General features: G+C 46.0%; 1 protein-coding gene across 1 annotated transcript; it reads left to right on the plus strand.

Moving 5' to 3' along the window:
• The first annotated feature begins 311 nt into the window (after positions 1–311).
• STK16 (serine/threonine kinase 16) lies at positions 312–13611 on the plus strand. Its single transcript, XM_077273118.1, has 8 exons — positions 312–499; positions 973–1135; positions 7823–8042; positions 9028–9161; positions 11538–11658; positions 11850–11945; positions 12020–12141; positions 13049–13611. The coding sequence occupies exons 2-8, from the start codon at positions 1050–1052 to the stop codon at positions 13185–13187; spliced, it is 918 nt and encodes a 305-aa protein (XP_077129233.1). The 5' UTR covers positions 312–499; positions 973–1049; the 3' UTR covers positions 13188–13611.
• The last annotated feature ends 12201 nt before the right edge of the window (positions 13612–25812 follow it).

The following is a 25812-nucleotide window of genomic DNA, read 5'->3' on the forward strand; positions in this document are numbered from 1 at the left end:
ATCAGACTGCAGCTTTCATTTGCTTAACCAACCAGGCAGTAGCTTATTTGTCCAATCAGATAGCAGCTATTTCCAAACCAACCAGATTGCAGCTTTTAATAACTCAGCCAATCAGATTACAACTTTCATTTTTTTGCTTGTTTTCAAAATCCTATTGAAAACTGAAAGCGACAAACCGATTGGCTGTTTTTCACCACTGCTCCTCTTCTTCATACCTCTCCCTCCCGTTCTTTATGGATAATAGATGCACATCCCGTGACGTCACACAGACATCCCAGTAACGCTAAACCCGGCGGCCACAGTCTCCAATCAGGAAACTAGGCTTGGGTATCCTAGCAACGCCCGTGTCACATGGCCTTCCCTGGACGCAAGCGCGTTTCCATGACGTCATCACCCGGCGCCTCCAGCTGATTGTTTCCAGCGATGGTTCCGGGCTGAGTGAGGAGCTGCTGTGTTGGCATCAGCGGGCTGCGCCGGGGAGAGGAGCGCGGTCCTAGCGGTGTGTACACATGCAGCGGCGGGGCCCGGGGGTCTCCTGCGTCTCCTCAGTGCATAGTGTGCGGACGGTGATCGTAGTCATGTGACCCCAGTGCAAAAAAATGGGAAAAACTGCACATTTCACACTTTTTCTAATTTCATGGCAATTATTTCTTTCATCATTTTAACCCTTGCTGCACGGTCCGGTCTGTGAACCCGACAGGACAGAGACGGTTTTTGCGCTGCAGACGGTTTTTTTTTTCATCTTTTTGTCTTTGCTGTCAAAGAGCTGTAACGTTTTTCTGTCACCGACAGCATCGCGTTATATGTATATATATATATATATATATATATATATATATATATATATGTTGTCCCAAAATCATATATTCTGGGGGATAGGAAGGAATTGAAAAAAAAATAGGAATGTTGGTATTCTTGTTGTGTTTTACTGTTCTGTTAATTGTGTGTTTCCGTCTCACGTGTTTCCGGCAGGACGAGCGTCCCATCTCTGTGCATTATAACCCCCAACATCTCCTCCTCCGCGGTGGGTGCAGCATGTGTGAGCCACGATGGGGTCCACTCTCTGTATCTGCTCTCGCGGGGTGATAACTATTGAGAATAAGCGATACCTCTTTATACAGAAGCTGGGGGAGGGGTAAGTAATGTCTCTGGCCGTGTCTGCATTTAAGGAGATGGCTTTTTCTATTTATTGAGATCCAGATATTTTTGGATAAGAAACATTTTTGCAATAGGTTTCTATTAATATTATTGAATGGTTTGTGCCCACGATCTGTAATAGCAGCGGACTGGATGCCGCTCACCTGCACTGCGTCCAAACCGCTGCGTTCTAGGTCACAAGCACAGTGGAAGGGATTCTATTAAATCTTATGCCCACTGTGCTTCTATTTGACGCTGTGTAAACTCGCATGTGGTGAGGGTTTACGAGCCATAGCGGAGACACTAGTGTCACCCATAGCCATTAATTACATGCGGTAATTCCGCATGATTCAATGAACACATGTAGATTTTCCTGAGTGATTAGATGCAGCGAAAATACGCTGCTATATCCTGATTGTGGGCACATAGCCTTATACATCCTCTATGTATCATTGTACATACAGAGCACTGTACTATATATAGGGCAGCACAGTGATTAGCACTGTTTTATATATAGGGCAACATGGTGGCTTAGTGGTTAGCACTGTTGCTTTGCAGCCCTGGGTCCTTGGTTCAAATCCCATCAAGGACAACATCTGCAAGTAGTTTGTATGTTCTCCCTGTGTTTGCCTGGGTTTCCTCTGGGTTCTCCGGTTTCCTCCCACACTCCAAAGATATACTGACAGGGAATGTAGATTGTGAGCTCCAATGGGACAGTGATGATGATGTCTGTAAAGCGCTGTGGAATTAATGCCGCTATGTAAGTGAGTAAATTAAAAAATTAGTCGGGTCTGTAAAGTTTATTTAGTTATTATGCTTTGCTTATATAGCGCCATCATATTCCATAGCACTTTACAGACATCATCATCGCTGTCCCCATTGGTGCTTACATTATAAATTCCCTATTCGTATGTCTTCGGAGCGTAGGAGAAAACTGGAGAACCTGGGGGAAACCCACGAAAACACTGGGAGAATATACAGATTCCTTGCAGATGTCGTCCTTGGTGGGATTTAAACCCAGGACCCCGGTACTTCTTTTCCTATTCATCTTCTAAGATGGTTTACAATCAAATCAAAGATGAATAAATCAGCTTATGAGATGATCAGGAGAGAAGCAATAAGCCTTACAGACCCTGCCATCCAAACGAGCTCGCTGACAGATCCCTGATAACTCATTCTGCAGCTATCTATGTGAAGTATTTACATAGAAGATGTAAAAAACAAACAATCTCCAAAATTGTAATCATTCCCTATGATAAAAATACTTTGTAGACAGAAATACGCAAAAAGGACTTATCACCTCCTGCAAGACTTCATGAAGTAAAAAAAGAAACCTTAACTATAAAACCTTTTCTCAGATCTTGTATACATATACTCAATTTGGTTTTCCTTCTTCTTATTGGAATGTGCTCATTGTAGATTCAGACTGAAGGCAGCAAAACCAGGAAGGAGCAAATATGGAACAAGAGAATAAGATAGTATGTGAAACACACCAGAATATGTGTTGTTTCTTTGATTCCTCACGGCCTTGTTTCTGCGTTGCCTTCACTCTGTTTCCAACTCATCCCAAACCATATTCAGTGGGTTAATGTCAGGTGATTGGGGTGTGGAGACCGTGTCCGATAACGTAGCTCTTACATTACTTGGAGGTGTTTTGGGTCTTTGTCCTGTTGACAAACTAAGTGCAAATCTGATGAACTGTCAGTCACCGCAGAACACTGTGGTCGCCATACTGGAAAAAGTGCCTTGAATTTGGAGTAAATCACCACCAGTGTCACCAGTAAAGCCTCACTCCTCATCTCCCTCCATGATTCACATTTTTTCTGCCTCCATGATTCACTTTTTCTGCATTTCCCACACATACAGAGATTGGTACCCAGAATCTCAGATTTTTATTCCTCAGTCCACAGTAGAGATTTTCACCGATCTAATGTTGAGTCCTTGTGATGATGCTCTGCCCAAACAAGTCTCCTTTTGTTGTTTGCAGTCCGTCCTCATTAGTGGCTTCTTTGAAGCAATTTAACCATAAAGGCCACTTCTCACAGTCTCCTCTGGGCAGTTGATATTAAAGGGAACCTGTCACCCCCAAAATGGCTGGTGAGGTAAGCTCACCGTCATCAGGGGCTTATCTACAGCATTCTGTAATGCATTCTGTAATGCTGTAGATAAGCCCCCGATGTTACCTGAAAGAGGAGAAAAAGAGGTTAGATTATACTCACCCAGGGGCGGTCCCGCTGCTGGTCCGGTCCGATGGGTGTCTCCGGTCCGCTCCGGCGCCTCCCATCTTCATTCCATGACGTCCTCTTCGGGTCTTTACGCCGCGGCTCCGGCGCAGGCGTACTTTGTCTGCCCTGTTCAGGGCAGAGCAAGGTACTGCAGTGCGCAGGCGCCGGGCCTCTCTGACCTTTCCGGCGCCTGCGCACTGCAGTACTTTGCTCTGCCCTCAACAGGGCAGACAAAGTACGCCTGCGCCGGAGCCGCGGCGTAAAGACCCGAAGAGGACGTCATGGAATGAAGATGGGAGGCGCCGGAGCGGACCAGAGACGCCCATCGGACCTGACCGCATCGGGACCGCCCCTGGGTGAGTATAATCTAACCTCTTTTTCTCCTCTTTCAGGTAACATCGGGGGCTTATCTACAGTATTCCAGAATGCTGTAGATAAGCCCCTGATGCCGATGAGCTTACCTCATCAGCCATTTTGGAGGTGACAGGTTCCCTTTAAGATGAGTCTGATATTTGATGTCTGTGCATCATTTATAAGGACTGTTATCTAGGTTCTGTCAATATGTGGTTTCCGAGGCTGGCAACTCTGATGAACATATCCTCTGCAGCAGAGGTAATTCTTAGTCTTCCTTTCTTGGTTCATCCTTCATTAAAGCCAGGTGCATCATAGCAATTGATGGTTTTCACGACTGCAGTTGATAGGAGTTTTTTGGATTGACTAACCAAGACTGTTGTTTCTCTTTACGTAGCTGAGGTTTTTTTTTTGCCATATTCTGGCACAGTTGTGGACTAGAGCTCAGCACTGTACTGTGTACCAGAACTGCTTCTGCAAAGCACAACCTATGGTCATTAAACTTTCTGAAGGCCGGTGTTTCCAGAAATGATCTCTTGACACGGCGACCTGTTAATTGGAATCCATTCGAGGAGACACTTGATGAAGCTTCTGGACAGAGAATGCCAAGGGGGTGTAAAGCCGTCACCAGAGTAAAACTTGGGTACTGTGAGGAACCTAAGGTATTAGACAGGGCTGTGGAGTTGGAGTCGGTGTCATGGAAATTGAGGAGTCGGAGGTTTGGCTTACCGACTCCACAGCCCTGATATTAGACATGCTAGTTTTTTTCGCACATATTTCTTTACTTGTTTCGCTCGTGTTTCCATACGTGCTCCTTCCTTGTTTTTCTGTCTTCAGTCTCAATCTACAATGAGCACATTCAAATAATAATAAGAAAAATCATTGCATAAACAGGTGTGTCCAAACTTTTCATCAGTACTTTGTGTATGTAGATTTATTTAGGGAATTTAAAAGAAAATCCTGTCTAATTTAGTGGAAATAGCCCAGGCCCTTTAGGTATAGGAGGCTTATATTGGGGCTCTTTGCTGTCCTAACTGTTTTTTGATACCATTTTTTTTGGTAGAGACTCTGAGTCTGCAGCATGGAAACATAGGGGAGATCTGTGCTGCTGTCTTACTGCTGTCTATTACTTCATGTCGAATGTTGTGAAGAAACAACGTAAGATGGATTCCAGTATATATTATGGTGCAGCAGAAGGAGGAGACATCTAGAAACAGCATCTTAGATAAATCCTATCGCAGCCTCATGTTTCTGCCTGTATACAATTTGTAGTAACAGACTCAGATTAACCCTTTACAGGCTGCTGATTACTGAATCCTTTACATGCAATATGTGTGCCCTTTTTGCCAATAAACCCTTTAGAAGCAGCTTTGTCCTCTTCTTACAGATTAACCATTTAGAAGCAGCTGTATCCTCATTAATCTGAGCTGCATAATACACAAGAACATTTTCTTACAGGACTGATAAATATCAATAATTCCATGAGAAGTAAAGGTCAGGGTTCTGGTGGAAGCGGTGAAGGAAAAGCTTCTCCAGATTTGCCTTTAGCTGTTTCGCTGCCCATTGGGGTGGATTAGTGAATTCTTCACATTTGTGATTTTTTTTGGGGGGGACATTTATGAGAAAAATAAGTTATTTGATTGTGACATTATATTATCTGGACCAAATGGCAAAAGAGACCGAATCCTGCCAGATCTGAGCACACGGTTCAGCTTCAGACACTGTTCACATGCTGTGTATAATCGGCTCTCACAGTTTTTGTCTCCCAGAGAAGAGAATCTCATGAGATTTGGCTCTCACTCAGGTAAAACAAAGTAACACCGTCGCCTCTATAATACTGAGCGAAATCGTCATGTGATCCGCTAATGACATATGTCCGAGAAACGTCTATTAACTTCATCTACTGCCACGTTTTATGATGGTAGATCTTCCTTTAAAGGCTTTTTCTCATCTTCATAGATAGATAGATATTGTCTGATAGAGCTCTGAAAATGAGCTTGTTTCAATTCACATTTTTTTTTTTTTTTAATTTGCAGCCGTTTTTAAATCCTAACACTTTTTTCTTTTGTTTACAGCACGTTGCCTTGGAAACTGACCACCGCTTTAGTCTAGCTTGTAAAGTGCTGCACTAAAGCTGGCCAGGTTAGGAGGTGACAGCGGGCTCCATAGAAAAAAGTTTGTAAGCACTTTGCTGCAGATAGTCTGCTGTCGTGCAACGGTGGTCGGTTTCCAAGGCAACGGGCTGTAAACAAAAAAGTTATTATCTCAAGAACGGATGAACATTTTAATAAACAGTAAATTGTAAAATTGCTTGTATTTACAAACACTGTCCAACGGTATCCGTCTATGAAGATAGGAATAACCCTTGAAATAAAAAAAACTCCATTTTCCCTAATATGTCATTTTGGGGGTCCATTGATTATTAAGAGATGAGATGTGAACAGAAGTGGAGACCCCTTACATCATACAATCATGGCCAAAAGTGTCGGCACCCTTGAAATTGTTCCAGAAGATGAAGTATTTCTCCCAGAAAATTATTGCAGTTAAACATGTTTTGTTATACACACGTTTATATTTGAACAACTCAAAAGAAAAACCGAGAAAAAAAGGAAAACTTGACATAATTTCACACAAATCCCCAAAATGGGCAGGACAAAATTGTTGACACCCTCAACTTAATATTTGATTGTACACCCTGTGGAATGAATAACTGCGATCAATCACTTCCTATAACCTTCATCGAGCTTCTTACACCTCTCAGCTGGAATTTTGGACGACTCGTCTTTTGCTGACTGCTCCAGATCTCTCATATTTGAAGGCGTCTTCTCCCAACACCAATTTTAAGATCTCTCCACAGGTGTTCAATGGGATTTAGATCCGGACTCATTGTGTTTTTGGTAATCAGTAGAATGATGTGCTTTACCAAAAAGCTCTATCTTGGTTTCAAGACTCTTTCCCAGAAGGATTTTGGCTTATTAACGTACATTTTGGCAAACTGCAGTCTAGCTTTGTTATGTCTCTGTGTTAGCAGTGGGCTCCTCCTGGGTTTCCTGCCATAGCGTTTCATCTCATACACATGTGGACGGAGAGTTTCCACTGACACTGATGCATCTGAGCCTGCAAGACAGTTTGAATTTCTTTGGACCCTGATTGGGGATTATCCACCATCCGGACTATCCTGCAACCTTTCATCAATTTTTCTCTGCCGTCCACGTCCAGGGAGATTAGCTACAGTGCCATGGGTTGTAGACGTCTTGATTATGCTGCGCACTGTGGACAAAGGAATATCAAGATCTCTGGAGTTGGACTTGTAACCTTGAGATTGTTGTTATTCACCAATGTTGGTTCTCAAGTCCTGAGACAGTTCTCTTCTCCTCTTTCTGTTCTCCATGCTTAGTGTGGCACACACAGACACACAATGAAAAGATTGAGTCACCTTCTCCCTTTTATCTGGTTTCAGGTGTGATTTTCATATTGCCCACACCTGTTACTTGCCCCAGGTGAGCCTGAACGAGCATCATATGCTTGAAACAAAGTTGATTACCTACAATTTTAGAAAGGTGCCAACAATTTTGTCCGTCCCATATTTGTTTTTTTTGTGAAATTATGTCCAATTTGCCTTTTTTGTGTGTGTTATTCCAAGGCACACAAAGGAAATAAACACGTGTATAACAAAACATGTAATTGCAATAATTTTCTGGGACAAATAATTAATTTTCTGAAACAATTTGAAGGGTGCCAACACTTTCGGCCTTGACTATAGAAGACTACCGTTCTGCATTGCCTCACCCTTCCTTCAGCAGTCATTTGCAGAGTATTTCCCTCCAGAGATGGGGGGGTTCCAGAGTGGACAGCCCCTTTAAATATGCACGTCGGTATACGCGTCCAAAGTGTAAAGTGTTCTCAAGGCAAAGTTTATTGTTTCTCCAGCCCCTAACTCTCAGGAATTCTGATAGCCTTAACTAGGAGTCCTAGCGTGGTGTCATTTTCCTTTTCCATCTCTAGGGGGCAGCCTTGCGCTAATAAACCTATCACTTTTCTGTTTCTTGTCCTTTTTAACCCCTTCCGACTCCACAGGGTGTCAATTCCATTTCTGATTTATTTTTCAGGGGATTCAGCTACGTTGATCTGGTTGAAGGGGTGAATGACGGGCGGTTTTACGCTCTGAAGCGTATTTTATGCCATGACCGGGAAGATCGGAAAGAAGCTATGCACGAGGTGGAGATGCACCGATTGTTCAGTCACCCCAATATTCTGCGGCTGGAGGCGCACTGCATGATGGAGAAAGGACCCAAGTGGGAGGCCTGGCTTCTCCTCCCCTTCGTGAGGGTAAACGCTGCAGCGTGGCTTGGTGTTTGCAGTTTTCACATGGCAGGGAGTGGCGGCGTTATGTGTTTGTTTAGCCACGTGTAGCTTTCACAGGGGTTTGTAATAACCTGACGGCAATCACATGACCGTACATTATAACACTTTGGTGCACAAAAGCTGTAAGCGTCTGTGTAACCCTGCGCTTGTAAGGAGCGTCACAGAGGAACTCGCAGCTGATTTTGATTTGTTTCATGTTTTTGCTCCATTCACATCCAAAGCTGCCTTCAAAACTCTGATGGCTGCTTTTTGGAAACAGCTTGACTGACATCTGTCATGTGAACATCCACAATGCACTGCTTACCGAAAACTGGAAACCAGCAGAATCCTGAATGCAGCTCTGGATGTGGCTGAAGGATAAGACTGTGCACAAAGGGGCACTGCAAAGTAATTGTGACCGAGTATCGATAAAAACGCTCCTTTCACAATAATCTTTCCTTGTAACCAGGCTGAAGATCGTCTGATGGAAACGCTTGTTCCTCGGGTGAAATCTATTGTGCAGCACAAAACAAAATCATTCTTGGCAGCACATGGTCCTGTGTAATCAGGACGCACACCGTCAAGAACTATGGCAGCCGGTGTGCACTGAGCTATCTAGTGTAGGTCACTTAGTTCGCGTCGCTTATTCTTGTGAAAACAGGCATATAAACGACCCCAGTTCTGTAAAAGTGTACATGGTGGCATGGGGATAGCCAGGGATCACCAAGAAATGAACACATTTTTATTAGAGAACAATACACAGTGTAAAAACACTTGAAAAAAAGTCCACAGCATGGACTATAGGAAAAGCAGATCCATAATACAGAGTGTAATACTCACAGACCTACATAGCCCGACTGCTTGCATGGGGGGGCGACTGTGATACCTGGTCAGGGCTAAGTATTTACCATAATATTGTTTTTAAGGGAGATAAAAAAATATTATTACTGTACATATTTTTCTTTTTCAGAGGGGGACATTGTGGCATGAGGTGGAAGCGCTACGAGATAAGAACACATTCCTGTCTGAAGAGAAGATCCTGTATATTCTACATGGGATCTGTCTGGGACTGAAAGCTGTTCATGACCAGGGCTATGCTCATAGGTAAAGACATACATGTGCACCTTTCATGGCCAGGGCTATGCTCATAGGTAAAGACATACATGTGCACCATTCATGGCCAGGGCTATGCTCACAGGTAAAGACATACATGTTCACCATTCATGGCCAGGGCTATGCTCATAGGTAAAGACATACATGTGCACCTTTCATGGCCAGGGCTATGCTCACAGGTAAAGACATACATGTGCACCATTCATGGCCAGGGCTATGCTCACAGGTAAAGACATACAGTTGAAACTAGAAGTTTCCATCAGCTATATAAAAAGACACGTCTGCATGTTTTTCTCATTATTTGACATGAAATCAAAATAAACCTTTCCTGTTTTAGGTCAATTATAACCATAGTTGTTAATATTTGCCAAATGCCAGAATAATGAGAGAGCGAGAGAGAATGGTTTAAGGCATTTTTATTATTTACTGCAAAGTCAAACGCTTCCATCCATTTCATTAGTATTTGGTACCATTGTCCTTACACTGAATGACTTGGGTTAGACGTTTGGGATCTCCTTCCACAAGCTTCTCACAATAGTTGGTCGGTATTTCGTCCCATTCCTCCTGATAAAACTGGTGTAACTGCTCCAGGTTTGTAGGTCTTCTTGCTCGCACTAGTCTTTTCATCTTTGCCCATAAATTTTCAATAGGATTGAGATCAGGGCTTTGTGGTGGCCGCTCCAAAACATTGACTTTGTTATCCTGAAGCCACTTTGTTACCATTTGGGCAGTATGCTTCGGGTCATTGTCCATTTGGAAGACCCATTTCCGACTAAGCTTTAACTTCCTGGCTGATGTCTTGAGATGTTGATTCAGTATTTCCACACAATATTCTTTTCTCATGATACCATCTATTTTGTGAAGTGCACCAGTCCCTCTTGCAGCAAAACAACAACATGATGCTGCCACCCCCGTGTTTCACAGTGGGGATGGTGTTCTTAAGCTTCCAAGCTTCTCCTTTTTTCCTCCAAACGCTATGATGGTCATTATGCCCAAAACGTTAACTTTCGGTTTCATCAGACCACAGGACATGTCTCCAAAAATTAAGGTCTGTGTTCCTGTGTGCATTTTCAAACATTAATCTGTCTTTTTTATGTTTCTTTTGGAGTAATTGCTTCTTCCTGGCAGAGTAGCCTTTCAGCCCATGCCGATACAGCACTCGTTTCACTGTGGATATTGACACAATTTTACCAGCTTCCACCATCATATTCACAAGATATTTTCCTTTTGTCTTTGAGTTGATATGCACATGTCAGACCAAAGCACGGTCATCTCTGGGACACAGAACCCGTCTCCTTCCTGAGCGGTATGATGGCTGGACATTCTCCTCTTGTTTGTACTTGCATATAATTGTTTGTACAGATGAACGAGGCACTTTCAGGTATCTTGAAATTGTACACTAGGTTGAGCCAGATTTGTGCAAGTCCACAATTCTCTTCGTGATGTCTTGGCTGATTTCTTTAGACTTTCCCATGATGCCATACAATAAGCAGTCTGTTTCAGGTGTGCATTAAAATACATCCACAGATGTGTCTCTAATTAACTCAGATGTTGCCATAAAACCTATCAGAATCTTCCAACACATGACATCATGTGGGAAGTCCAGAATTGTTTAAAGGCATAGTAATCTTAGTGTATGGAAACTTTTGACTTTGCAGTAAGTAATAAAAATGCCTTAAAGGGAACCTGCCACCCCCAAAAATCGAAGATGAGCTAAGCCCACCGGCATCAGGGGCTTATGTAATGCATTCTATAATGCTGTAGATAAGCCCCCGATGTATCCTGAAAGATGAGAAAAAGAGGTTAGATTATACTTACCCAGGGGCGGTTCCGGTCCGGTTCTGGTCCGATTGGTGTTGCGGTCCGGTCCGGGGCCTCCTACCTTCATCAGACGACGTCCTTTTCTTGTCTTCCTGCCGCGGCTCTGGCGCAGGCGTACTTTGCCCTGTTGAGGGTAGAGCAAAGTACTGCAGTGCGCAGGCACCGATGCAGCTTGAGCCTTTCGCTGTCATGTGGTCATTGCAGTGTGTGTGCTTAGTAATCTGCGGCTCCATCTTACTCCCGCCAGTAGCTGACTATTAAAGCTGTCAATCAGTTGTATGATTCCCTTTAACGCATTGGTGATGCACAGGATGAACGCAGCCAGAACACCACAGCTCTGTACACAGTGTAATGGATGTTCTTCAGCGCAGCTCCCAGTCACTTCAGTAGGAGCAGAACCAGGCGGCACCTGCTGTATATCCGGCCATCTCAGGAGCTGATAATAAGCAGGGTGCCGGGGTCAAGCCCCTTCCAGTCTGATATTGATGACACATTCTTTGGACTACCCCCCATATTTGTATTTCTTTGTTTCTTTTGTTTATTTAGAGACCTGAAACCCACAAATGTGTTACTAGCGGATGATGATCGGCCTCTTCTAATGGATCTAGGATCAATGAATCATGCTCGGATTGAGGTGAATGGAAGCAGACAAGCCATGGCCGTGCAGGTAAGGAACACTTTACACTTCACAATTTGTGTACGCAGCTGTTTGTACTGATGCGGACTTCCTCCTTTATGCTCCAATCACATACAGAGCTGCATCGAAAGTCTACTGGGCTCTCACATATCACTTCAGGGGGTTCAGTGTACTGAGCATTGAGGAATCAACCAGTAATTTGCCCCTTCTCTGTCTCCTAGGACTGGGCCGCACAGCGATGCACTATTTCCTACCGGGCCCCGGAGCTCTTCAGTGTGAGCAGTAGCTGTGTGATTGATGAGCGGACCGATATCTGGGTAGGAAGTCGTGTGCTCTCTGTTCTGTGTTTGCTCGGGACGGACTGTAATTGTTTGATCACACTTGTGTCCAGTCTCTAGGTTGTGTGCTGTACTCCATGATGTTCGGGGAGGGCCCCTACGACATGATTTTCCAGAAGGGAGACAGCGTAGCTCTGGCCGTCCAGAACAGCATCTCGATACCTGAGAATAACAGGTAATGTTACTTATCATACAATAATTACACATTGAAAAGTAAGTGCACCCCTGTATATTTCCTGAGGGCGGACCACCCAGTGATTGCAGTTGACATGCCATAGACAGCATGTCAGCAGCAAAAAGTATTTAACCTCATTTCTGATGCTCCTTTTAAAGGGGTTGTTCGGGGCTTTTACATTGACGGCCTATCCCTAGGAGAGATCATCAATATCTGATCATTGGAGGTTCAATAACCTACACCCCCACGGATCAGCTCTTTTCGGTGCTGGACGGACGTTCTCAGTAGTGGAGCTGCACAGCTCTGTCACCTGCATGGTGTCCGCAGCCGGGTACTGCTCATCTGCCAACTGTTTGATAGATAACGGATCTGCAGTACCCGGCCGCAGCCACGTTGTGCTGTGCAGCTCCGCAACTGAGCACTTCTAGCCGCCACTAGGGAACAGCCTATCGGTGGGTGTGCCAGGCATCGTACCACCTCCGATCAGGTATTGATGACCTATCTTAAGGATCGGCTGTCCTTATAAAAACCTTGGACAACCCCTATAAGGTCAGTAGCTGATATTGCGTCATCAGCCCCTTTTGCCATTTTCACAGGGCACTAAATAACCTGGCCAATTATCAGGGCCCCTTGAGATGAGAAACAAAATTTTATTCCAGCCAACAGATTTTGCTGCCAATGCCCAGGTCCGCTGCAGAGATTGCAGTTTTGCCTGCGCCCTGTGACTTAGCGGGCGTCGATTGGAAACGTACCGGACGTTAGGAGATGCAGTGCTGTGCAGATTTCACATGATGACCCAGATGCTATAATATACATAAAATCCTCAACCCCATTTGTGCCAAAAATTATAAAAGTTGTTACAGGATTATTTTAATTTGTCTTTTATTTGCTTTCTTTTTCGATCCAGGTACTCTCTAGGATTGCAGTCACTTCTCACCTCCATGATGGTGGTTGATCATCTGGAACGGCCGCACATCTCCACAATCCTCACCCAACTTGAGGCGCTGCACCCCATTGTTGATGGGCAAGCCACCACGAGGATATGATACCCTAGAGAGTGATCTCATGCAAGTGCTGCTTCAGTCGGACCACCGGTGTCGTACTGTAGGACCATTCTATATGGCGGTGGTCTGATCACAAGACTCTGGTCTGTGGGGGTCTCTCAATACCGAACCTCTTGCCACTTTTGGGGAATTTTGCTTTTATTTCTGGCAGTCTTTTCTTATGAACTCAAGGCTCATTCTAAGTGGTGGTACATCGACGACGTCTCCTCGCCTTATATACCTGCAGGTTACAGCCAGACTGTGCAAGTGCTGAGTCCTCGGTTCTGTCCCCCCAGAGGCTGCTAATCTCAGGCCAGTGATCCGTGTCTGACCTCTGGAGCATGTTGTCATTGTGCTGTGTAAGGTGTTACGTGTTTCATCTCTTCTGTGCAGGACATTCATTATTAAACATGAGGATTGGGATGGAGAGTGCCTCCTTGATGTAAGTACTTGTCCTTTCTGGTTGCACACATCGTGTATATTGCTGTTACTTTGGTCTCTCGTGCCAATAATGTGGGGCACGGCCGCAGATGTTTATGTGATGGTCCTGAAAGCCGAGTGCTACCACCTAATGGCAGCTGCCACCCGTCACCTGGAAATCCTGGCATCTGCTCCACCAATATTGAGACATTAGGATATATGAGATATTTACACTCCTCAACATTGAAACTGCAGCATCAGGAAGGAGAAGTCTCGGATGATGAAAATTACAGGATGGAGAAGTTACTGAGCTGCAAATGAAGAAAAAATGGAAACAACATTTGCAAAACATCTGGATTTATTCAGTGGCCAGTATTGTGATTTCCATAAATCCACAACTTTTTCCTTCTTGGTGTCTGCAATGCCAGTGTTGAGAATTGTTTGGGAGATGTCCCATACACGCTAAATGGAGAAAAGTATTGAGAATTCCCTCTTATTTATTGAATTCCAGGGGCTCGTTCAGACACATTTCCCCCAAGATATAATATCCAGCCCTGTTGCCCCCCCCGGGGTATAGCCCCTCCTCCACTTCGCCAATTAGTGAGAAGTGGAAGTAGCCGCAGCAACTGAGCCATGAAGTGGAGACCCCGTAACGTTACAGGGCAGGGGGCCGAGTGCTGAGGAGCAGTTGCAGAAAAGTCACCACCACTCTGCTGACCCCTTAACTGCAGAGTCCCTGCCCCCTTTAGTATAACATCAGCACAAACACTGCGCCCCCGCCGGGAGCTTCATGGCCGAGCAGCTGCATGCAACCGTACATCACCAAGCACAATGCCGAGCGTGGGATGGAGTGGTGTAAAGCCGCCACCACTGGACTCTGGAGGAGACGTGTTCTGTGCAGTGACGGATCGCACTTCTCTATCTGATGGAGGAGTCTGGGTTTGGGGATTCCTGGAGGACGTTACCCCCTGACTGCATTGTGCCCCCTGTACAGATGGTGGAGGAGGATAATGCTATGATTAGCACAGAGCCCAGAGATGAGCCCCACCCAACACTTTTGAAATTAACTAGATTGGAGCAAAAATGGGTAAAATCTTGTAGAAATCCTTCCCTGAGAAGTGCGAGCCAATATATCTGCAGAGGGGCCGACTCCATATTAATGTCTATGGAGGTAAAACAGGAGTTCAGAAAAGCTCCTATAGGAGGAACGTGGAGGTGGCACATACTTTTCTCCATATAGTGTATGTGTGGGACGATAACATAATGGAGGTTCTCAAGACAACATGTCGTTTGGGCTGCTTTTGTGACTGGTGAGGAAACCCCCAAGTTCTGCAGCAGCTGAGGCATGTATAAGCTTTGTTATGAGCATTATCATGATTAAGGCAGTGTCCGCTTAGAATGGACACCACGAAGCAATGCCAGATCCGTCATATTGCAAATACCAGATGACCCTATTACTTTATACTGGAGACGACAGGGCACGGGGGCCAAGACTTGTGCACGGGGACCGAGAGATGTGCACGGGGACCGAGAGATGTGCACGGGGGCCCAGAGGTGGGCACGGGGGCCAAGAGGTGGGCACGGGGACCGAGAGATGTGCACGGGGACCGAGAGATGTGCACGGGGGCCCAGAGGTGGGCACTGGGACCGATAGATGTGCACAGGGACCGAGAGATGTGCACAGGGACCGACAGATGTGCACGGGGGCCAAGAGGTTTGCACGGGGGCTCAGAGGTTTGCACGGGGGCTCAGAGGTTTGCACAGGGGCCCAGAGGTGTGCACAGGGGCCCAGAGGTGGGCACGGGAACCGAGAGATGTGCACGGGGGCTCAGAGGTTTGCACAGGGGCCCAGAGGTGGGCACGGTGGCCCAGAGGTGGGCACGGTGGCCCAGAGGTGGGCACGGTGGCCCAGAGGTGGGCACGGGGGCTCGGAGGTGTGCACGGGGGCTCGGAGGTGTGCACGGGGGCTCGGAGGTGTGCACGGGGGCTCGGAGGTGTGCACGGGGGCTCGGAGGTGGGGACGGGGGCCCGGAGGTGTGCACGGGGGCTCGGAGGTATGCATGGAGACTCAGAGGTGGGCACAGGGGCCCAGAGGTGGACACGGGGGCCCAGAGGTGTGCACGGGGGCTCGGAGGTGTGCTCTGAGGTGCGCACGGGGGCTCGGAGGTATGCATGGAGACTCAGGTGGGCACGGGGGCTCAGAGGTGGGCACGGGGGATCAGAGGTATGCACGGAGACTCAGAGGTGTGCACGGGGGCTCGGAGGTGGGCACGGAGGCTCGGAGGTGGGCACAGGGGCTCGGAGGTGGGCACGGGGGCTCGGAGGTGGGCACAGGGGCTCGGAGGTGTGCAGTCGCCTTGGAGTTCAGAGACCTTTATAAACCCTTGTACCGTTTTATGATGTCCCGTACGGGGAGGATTACCCCATTGCCTTGTGCTTAGTGACCCCGGGGTGCAGGACGTGGCACACGTGACTCAGGGGTGACACTGCACACAGGTGGGAAGGTCCCTCCATTTTATGACTGTAATTGCTGGATTTACTGACGCTGATCTTTTTAGTGAAGGAGCGGGGGTAATTATCATGATCATATCCTAGGAGCGATGCAGACAACACGGAGTATAAATTAATGGACGCTCCTCACTTCAGAGTTCATGCAGGAGGAAATAGTAAATGACCTGTTAATGGAGCGGAGGAGCGATGCCTCACTGTATATGGGGAGGCGCTGCACCCCTCCTGTAATAACACACACTTTATGGCCTTTGTGCAAACATTAAGGGCCTGGCCTTCCTAATATAAAGCACAACCCCGGAGCTGAGTCAGTCCTTTACCGGAACTTCAGACAAACAGTTCCTGCCTATCTGTGAGCAAACTGGGGTCCAGGGACTGTATCACTGTCAGAAAACCTGGAACATCCCCAACCGGGCACCGGGATGTGGCTTTTCTAAGCCCCGGCCCCTCGGTGGATAATTTTGCATTCTTTTGGCTAGAGTGGAAAGCTGAAAAACCTGTTCTGCAGGCAAACCATTGGATTAGAATGTGTACTGCCTGATTTAACCCTATGGGGGCGCTGCAGAGAGAAATATGTACAGCGGGGAAAATAAGTATTTGATACACTGATGATTTTTGCAAGTTTTCCCATCTACAAAGAATGGAGAGGTCTGTCATTTTTATCATAGTTACACTTCACCTATGTAAAACAGAATCGTGAAAGAAAATCCCTAAAATCACATTGTATAATTTTTACATAATAATTTGCATTTTATTGCATGAAATAAGTATTTGATACAATAGAAAAACAGAACTTAACCCCTTAATGACCTTGGGATTTTTCGTTTTTCCGTGTTCGTTTTTCGCTCCCCTCCTTCCCAGAGCCATAACTTTTTTATTTTTCCGTCAATATGGCCATGTTAGGGCTTATTTTTTGCGGGACGAGTTGTACTTTTGAACGACATCATTGGTTTTACCATGTCGTGTACTAGAAAACGGGAAAAAGATTCCAAGTGCGGCGAAATTGCAAAAAAAGTGCAGTCCCACGCTTGTTTTTTGTTTGGCTTTTTTGCTAGGTTCACTAAATGCTAAAACTGACCTGCCATTATGATTCTCCAGGCCAGTACGAGTTCATAGACACCTAACATGACTAGGTTATTTTTTATCTAAGTGATTAAAAAAAATTCCAAACTTTGCTAAAAAAAAAAAATAAATTGCGCCATTTTCCGATACCCATAGCGTCTCTATTTTTCATGATCTGGGGTCGGTTGAGGGCTTATTTTTTGCGTGCCAAGTTGGCGTTTTTAATGATAGCATATTGGTGCAGATACGTACTTTTGATCGCCCGTTATTGCATTTTAATGCAATGTCGCGGCGACCAAAAAAACGTAATTCTGGTGTTTCTAATTTTTTTTTCTCGCTACGCTGTTTAGCGATCAGGTTAATCCTTTTTTTTATTGATAGATCGGGCGATTCTGAACGCGGCGATACCAAATATGTGTAGGTTTGATTTTTTTTTTTTTATTGATTTATTTTGAATGGGGCGAAAGGGGGGAGATTTAAACTTTTATTTTTTTTTATTTTTTTCACATTTTTTTTTTACTTTTTTTTTTTTACTTTTGCCATGCTTCAATAGCCTCCATAGGAGGCTAGAAGCTGGCACAACGCGATCGGCTCTGCCACATAGCAGCGATCATCAGATCGCTATGTAGCTGAAATGCAGGTGTGCTGTGAGCACCAACCACAGGGGGGCGCTCACAGCTGCCAGGGATCAGTAACCATAGAGGTCTCAAGGACCTCTATGGTTACAATGCAGAAACATCGCAGACCCCCAATCATGTGACGGGAGTCGGTGATGCGCTCACCTCCGGCCGCCCGGCCAGAAGCGCCGGTTAAATGCCGCTGTCTGCGTTTGACAGCGGCATTTAACTAGTTAATAGCGACGGGTGAATCGCGATTTCACCCGCCGCTATTGCGCGCACATGTCAGCTGTACAAAACAGCTGACATGTCCCGGTTTTGATGCGGGCTCACCGCCGGAGCCCGCATCAAAGCGCGGTATCTGACCTCGGACGTACTATCCCGTCCGAGGTCAGAAAGGGGTTAATATTTGGTACATAAACCTTTGTTTGTAATTACAGAGATCAGACGTTTCCTGTACTTCCTGGCCAGGTTTGCACACAGTGCAGCAGGGATTTTGTCCCCTCCTCCATACTGATCTTCTCCAGATCTTTCAGCTTTCGGGGCTGTCGCTGGGAAACATTGAGTTTCAGCTCCTCCAAAGATTTTCTGTTGGGTTCAGGTCTGGAGACCGGCTAGGCCATTCCAGGACCCTTCTTACAGAGCCACTCCTTAGCTCACCTGGCTGTGTGCTTCAGGTCATTGCCATGCTGGAAGACACAGCCACGACACACCTTCTGTTCTGTTACTGGGGGAAGGAGGTTTTTGGCCAAACTCTCACGATACATGACCCCATCCACCCTCCATTCAATATGGTGCAGTCATCCTCTCCCCTTTGCAGAAAAGCACCCCAAAGTATGATGTTTCCTCCACCATGCTTCACAGTTGGGACGGTGTTCTTGGGGTTGTTCTCATCCTACTTCTTCCTCCAAACACGGTGAGTGGAGTTAATACCAGTAGATCTATTTTTCATCTGACCACATGATCTTCTCCCATGCCTCCTGTTGATCATCCAGATGGTCATGGGTGAACTTCAAACGGGCCCGGACATGTGCTGGCATGAGCAGGGGGACCTTGTGTACCCTGCAGGATTTTAACCCATGACTGGGTAATGTGTTACTAACAGTAATGTTTGAAACTGTGGTCCCAGCTCTCTTCAGGACATTGACCAGGTCGTCCCGTGTAGTTCTGGGCTCATTCCTGACGTTTCTCAGAATCATCCTTACTTCACAAGGCGAGCTCTCGCATGGAGCCCCAGAACAAGGAAGGTTGACAGTCATCTTGTGTTTCTTCCATTTTCTAATAATTGCGTCAACAGTTGTTCCCTTCTCACCAAGCTGCTTGTCTATTGTCCTGTAGCTCATCCCAGCCTTTTGCAGATCTACAAGTGTGTCCTTAGACAGCTCTTTGGTCTTGGCCATGGTGGAGAGGTTGGAGTGTGATTGAGTGTGTGGACAGGTGTCTTTTATACAAGTAACGAGATCAGACAGGTGCAATTAATACAGGTAATGAGTGCAGAGTAGGAGGCTTCTTAGGCCGGAGACACACTGGTGCGAGAGACGGCCGAGTCTCGCTGGTTAAAAGCAAGCTGTGGCACCTGCATTCCGGAGCTGAGCGTGCAGCTCCATGTATTGCTATGGAGCCGCACGCTCCGCTCCGGAATGCAGGTGCCACAGCTTGCTTTTAACCAGCGAGACTCGGCTGTCTCTCGCACCAGTGTGTCTCCGGCCTTACAGAAAAACTAACAGGTCTGTGAGAACAGAATTCTTGCTGGTTGCTCGGTGATCAAATACTTATTTCATGCAATAAAATGTTATTTAATTATATAAAAATCATACAATGTGATTTTTCTGTTTTCTATTTTTATATTCTGTCTCTGACAGGTGAAGTGTATCTACGATAAAAATTACAGACCTCTCCATTTTCTGTAGGTAGGAAAACTTTAAAAATCGAAAGAATATCAAATACTTATTTTCCCCACTATATATAATGTATAATTTTTTTGGCTTTGTTAAATATTGCAGAACCAAAACCGTTCATGTAACTGACCATCCACTCTTCAGCATTCTGTCAGCATTATAGGTGCAGGAACTTCACAACATGCATATTTAGCATGCCATTGTCCTGTGAAAGCAGAAGCATAGAGACAAGGACCTTCCATAGAGACAAAGACGAACTCATATGACATGTAAAGGGAAAATTACCTGCTCCCACTTATTGTAGAGAGACGGTGACCTGCCCCCACTTACTTTAGAGACACAGGGACCTGCTCCCACTTACTGTAGAGACAGGGACCTGCTCCCACTTGCTGTAAAGACACAGGGACCTGCTCCCACTTGCTGTAGAGACACAGGGACCTGCTCCCACTTACTGTAGAGAGACGGGGACCTGCTCCCACTTGCTGTAGAGAGACAGGGACCATCCCCCACTTACTGTAGAGAGACAGGGACCCTCCCCCACTTACTGTAGAGAGACGGTGACCCTCCTCCACTTACTGTAGAGACAGGGACCCTCCACTTACTGTAGAGAGACGGGGACCCTCCACTTACTGTAGAGACGGGGACCCTCCACTTACTGTAGAGAGACGGGGACCCTCCACTTACTGTAGAGACGGGGACCCTCCTCCACTTACTGTAGAGAGACGGGACCCTCCACTTACTGTAGAGAGACGGGGACCCTCCTCCACTTACTGTAGAGAGACGGGGACCCTCCTCCTCTTACTGTAGAGAGACGGGGACCCTCCTCCTCTTACTGTAGAGAGACGGGGACCCTCCTCCTCTTACTGTAGAGAGACAGGGACCCTCCACTTACTGTAGAGAGACGGGGACCCTCCTCCACTTACTGTAGAGACAGGGACCCTCCACTTACTGTAGAGACTGTAGAGAGAGACAGGGACCCTCCACTTACTGTAGAGAGACAGGGACCCTCCACTTACTGTAGAGAGACAGGGACCTTCCACTTACTGTAGAGACAGGGACCCTCCTCCACTTACTGTAGAGAGACAGGGACCCTCCTCCACTTACTGTAGAGAGACAGGGACCCTCCACTTACTGTAGAGAGACGGGGACCCTCCACTTACTGTAGAGAGACGGGGACCCTCCACTTACTGTAGAGAGACAGGGACCCTCCTCCACTTACTGTAGAGAGACAGGGACCCTCCTCCACTTACTGTAGAGAGACGGGGACCCTCCACTTACTGTAGAGACAGGGACCCTCCACTTACTGTAGAGAGACGGGGACCCTCCTCCACTTACTGTAGAGACAGGGACCCTCCTCCACTTACTGTAGAGACAGGGACCCTCCTCCACTTACTGTAGAGACAGGGACCCTCCTCCACTTACTGTAGAGAGACGGGGACCCTCCACTTACTGTAGAGAGACGGGGACCCTCCTCCACTTACTGTAGAGACAGGGACCCTCCTCCACTTACTGTAGAGACAGGGACCCTCCTCCACTTACTGTAGAGACAGGGACCCTCCTCCACTTACTGTAGAGAGACGGGGACCCTCCACTTACTGTAGAGAGACAGGGACTCTCCACTTACTGTAGAGAGACGGGGACCTGCACCCACTTACTGTAGAGACAGGGACCCACCTCCACTTACTGTAGAGACGGGGACCCTCCTCCACTTACTGTAGAGAGAAATGGACCCTCCTCCTCTTACTGTAGAGAGACAGGGACCCTCCTCCTCTTACTGTAGAGAGACAGGGACCCTCCTCCACTCACAATCGACATCCGGCAGTGGACTGCATACTAGAAGGGCGACACCATGTGGCGGACACTGCGGAATGTTTCGGGAGTAAAACCTAATTATTGAATGTATCCGTCCCTCGTAGCTCTCTGATGCTGGAGCACGGTAGTCGTGTCTGTCAGTTGTCGGCTTTTCTTGTGTGGCCGGTGGAGTCACTGGAGTTTCCCCTGCAGGATATTGCTGGAGGCAGAAATAGTTTTACCAGCCTGCGCCTGCAAATAGAAAGCTGACCCCCACTCCCGCCCCAACCCACAAAATGCCATTTCCCAGAGCGAGCGCAGCTGTTGTCGGTCTAAGTATAAACCTGAATAGGCCTCACTTCTGGCGGCGACTATTCGTGAACAATCGTACAACAAGCGCTCCCCAAATCTGCTGCTGCTCCTCGCAGTCTAACCTGATCCACAGCCTCTGTTTTACAGTTCTGACTCTTCCCCTACTGTACACACCCCGTGTTCCTAAAGTGGCGCTTCAAAGACGGGCGTGTGCGTGACGGGGTGCTGCTCCTGTGCTATTACAGGCTGCAGAAATCACCTAATTAAAGGGGAAGTACAGCCAGGAAATGTGACAATAGTCTGTGTCACACATGCAGCCTATTAATGGGCAGCACGGTGGCGCAGTGGATAGCACAGCAGCCTTGCAGCGCTGGAGTCCTGAATTCTAATCCCACCTTGGACAACATCTACAAAGAGTTTGTATGTTCTCTCCGTGTTTGCGTGGGTTTCCACCGGGTACTCCGGTTTCCTCCCACATTCCAAAGACATACTGATAGGGAATTTAGATTGTGAGCCCCATCGGGGACAGCGTTGATAATGTGTGCAACCTGTAAAGCGCTGCGGAATATGTTAGCGCTATATAAAAATAAAGATTATTATTAAAATGGCGATGTGAGCCTTCAGAGATAATGGTCTAAGGTCTAGAAATATGCCAGCTGCTGAGTCTGGCCAGGAGTGGTTGTCCTAAAAGGAGCAGATTCTGGAAAAAGTGTTTATTATGTGTTTACAATCAAGGCCGAAAGTGTCGGCACCCTTGAAATTGGTCCAGAAAATGAAGTATTTCTCCCAGGACATTTTGGCAATTTCACGTTTTGTTATTCACATGTTTATTTCCTTTGTGTGTCTTGGAACACAAAAAAACAGAAAAAAAGGCAAATTGGATATAATTTCACAACAAAACAAAACACAAAATGGAACGGATATTGTTGACGCCCTCAACTTAATATTTGTTTGCACCCTTTGGAATAAATAACTGCAATCAGTCGCTTCCTATAACCATCCACAAGCTTCTTACACCTCTCAGCTGGGATTTTGGACAACTCTTGCTTTGTAAACTCCTCCTGGTCCCTCATATTTCGCCTTCATCCAACACCAATTTTAAGATTTCTCCACAGGTGATCATTGGGATTCAGATCCGGACTCATTGCTGCCACTTCAGATTTCTCCAACGCTTTGTTTCCATTTATTTCTGGGGGCTTCTTGAAGTATGTTTGGGGTCATTGTCCTGCTCGAAGACCTAGGATACAAACCCAACTTTCTGACACTGAGCTCTACATTGTGACCCAAAATAATTTAGTAATCTTTAGATTTCATGATGCCTTGTACACAGTCAAGACACAAAGTGCCAGAGGCATCAGAACATCCCAAAAACGTATTTGAACCTCCACCATATTTAACTGTAGGTACTGTCTTTTCTTTGTCTGCCTCATACTGGTTTCGGTAAACAGTAGAATGATGTGCTTTACCAAAAAGTTCTATATTGGTCTCATCCGTCCACAAGACGCTTTTCCAGATGGACTTTAGCTTATTAACGTACATTTGGCAAACTGCAGTTCAGCTTTTTTATCTCTCTCTGCCAGCTGCGGGGTCTTCCTGAATCTCCTGCCATAAAGTTTTATTTTATTCCTATGTGGACAGATAGTTTCCGCTAATACTGATGCACTCTGAGCCTGAAGGACAGCTTGAATTTCTTTGGACCTTGAATGGGGCTTATCCACCATATGGACTATTCTGTGTTGCAATCTTTCATCAATTTTTCTCTGCCGTCCAGGGAGGTAGCTACAGTGTCATGGATTGTAAACGTCTTATGTTGCTCACCGTGGAAAAAGGAACATAAAGATCTCTGGAGATGGACTTGTAGCCTTGGGATTGTTGATATTGTTCAATATATTTGGTTCTCAAGTCCTCATACTGTTATTGTCTCTGCTTTCTGTTCTCCATGCTTGGTGTGGCACACACAGACACGCAACACAAAGAGAGAGCCAACTTCTCCCCTTTATATCTGGTATCAGGTGTGATTTTCATTTTGCTCATACTTGTTACTTGCCGCAGGTGAGTTTGAACGAGCATCACATGCTTGAAATAAAATTGTTTACCCACAGTTTTGGAAAGTTGGCCCATTTGGGGGGTTTTGTGTGAAATTATATCCAATTTGCCTTTTTTAATTATTTTTTTGTGTGTTGTTCCAATACGAAGGAAATTTTCTGTTAGAAATACTTAATTTTCTGAAAATTTCACAGGTGCCATCACTTTCGGCCACGACTGTATATGCATCAACTATACACAATTGCTGCATTCACAATTGTGGGGCCTTCATAGCGAAAATCTACAAAGCTTTATTGCCCTAGTGTTTATCCTGAGTTTTCTCACTATTTGCCTTCTGGGAAGTGTCATCTTTACACCCGACAATGAATGAGTTCAACAACACAGTTAGTGGTAAGTCTGCTGACATGCTTGTCTAATATTTCCAACAGAAAACAACATCGTTTAGAGTGCAGCTCTGGAGTATAATACAGGATGTAACTCAGGATCAGTAATGTAATGTATGTACACAGTGACTGCACCAGCAGAATAGTGAGTGCAGCTCTGGGGTATAATACAGGATGTAACTCAGGATCAGTAATGTATGTACACAGTGACTGCACCAGCAGAATAGTGAGTGCAGCTCTGGAGTATAATACAGGATGTAACTCAGGATCAGTAATGTAATGTATGTACACAGTGACTGCACCAGCAGAATAGTGAGTGCAGCTCTGGGGTATAATACAGGATGTAACTCAGGATCAGTAATGTATGTACACAGTGACTGCACCAGCAGAATAGTGAGTGCAGCTCTGGGGTATAATACAGGATGTAACTCAGGATCAGTAATGTAATGTATGTACACAGTGACTGCACCAGCAGAATAGTGAGTGGTGCTCTGAGGTATAATATAGGAGGTAACTCAGGATCAGTAATGTAATGTATGTACACAGTGATTGCACCAGCAGAATAGTGAGTGCAGCTCTGGAGGATAATACAGGATGTAACTCGGGATCAGTAATGTAATGAGACCAGCAGTACAGTCATGGCCAAAAGTATTGACACCCCTGCAATTCTGTCAGATAATACTCAGTTTCTTCCTGAAAATGATTGCAAACACAAATTCTTTGGTATTATTATCTTCATTTAATTTGTCTTAAATGAAAAACCACACAAGACAATGAAGCAAAAAGCAAAACATTGATAATTTCACACAAAACTCCAAAAATGGGCCAGACAAAAGTATTGGCACCCTCAGCCTAATACTTGGTTGCACAACCTTTAGCCAAAATAACTGCGACCAACCGCTTCCGGTAACCATCAATGAGTTTCTTACAATGCTCTGCTGGAATTTTAGACCATTCCTCTTTGGCAAACTGCTCCAGGTCCCTGATATGTGAAGGGTGCCTTCTCCAAACTGCCATTTTTAGATCTCCACAGGTGTTCTATGGGATTCAGGTCTGGACCCATTGCTGGCCACCTTAGAAGTCTCCAGTGCTTTCTCTCAAACCATTTTCTAGTGCTTTTTGAAGTGTTTTGGGTCATTGTCCTGCTGGAAGACCCATGACCTCTGAGGGAGACCCAGCTTTCTCACACTGGGCCCTACATTATGCTGCAAAATTTGTTGGTAGTCTTCAGACTTCATAATGCCATGCACACGGTCAAGCAGTCCAGTGCCAGAGGTAGCAAAGCAACCCCAAAACATCAGGGAACCTCCGCCATGTTTGACTGTAGGGACCGTGTTCTTTTCTTTGAATGCCTCTTTTTTCTCCTGTAAACTCTATGTTGATGCCTTTGCCCAAAAAGCTCTACTTTTGTCTCATCTGACCAGAGAACATTCTTCCAAAACGTTTTAGGCTTTTTCAGGTAAGTTTTGGCAAACTCCAACCTGGCTTTTTTATGTCTCGGGGTAAGAAGTGGGGTCTTCCTGGGTCTCCTACCATACAGTCCCTTTTCATTCAGACGCTGACGGATAGTACGGGTTGACACTGTTGTACC

This window comes from Ranitomeya variabilis, chromosome 7 (genome assembly GCF_051348905.1).
Source record: "Ranitomeya variabilis isolate aRanVar5 chromosome 7, aRanVar5.hap1, whole genome shotgun sequence".
Classification (NCBI taxonomy): Eukaryota; Metazoa; Chordata; class Amphibia; order Anura; family Dendrobatidae; genus Ranitomeya; species Ranitomeya variabilis.

Excerpts from the sequence above, each read along its gene's own strand:
- STK16 (XM_077273118.1), top strand. The coding sequence starts at position 1,050 with ATGGGGTCCACTCTCTGTATCTGCTCTCGCGGGGTGATAACTATTGAG. Across the intron at positions 1,136-7,822 it reads ATACAGAAGCTGGGGGAGGG|GGGATTCAGCTACGTTGATC; the intron begins GTAAGTAATGTC and ends TTTATTTTTCAG. Across the intron at positions 11,946-12,019 it reads ATGAGCGGACCGATATCTGG|TCTCTAGGTTGTGTGCTGTA; the intron begins GTAGGAAGTCGT and ends ACTTGTGTCCAG.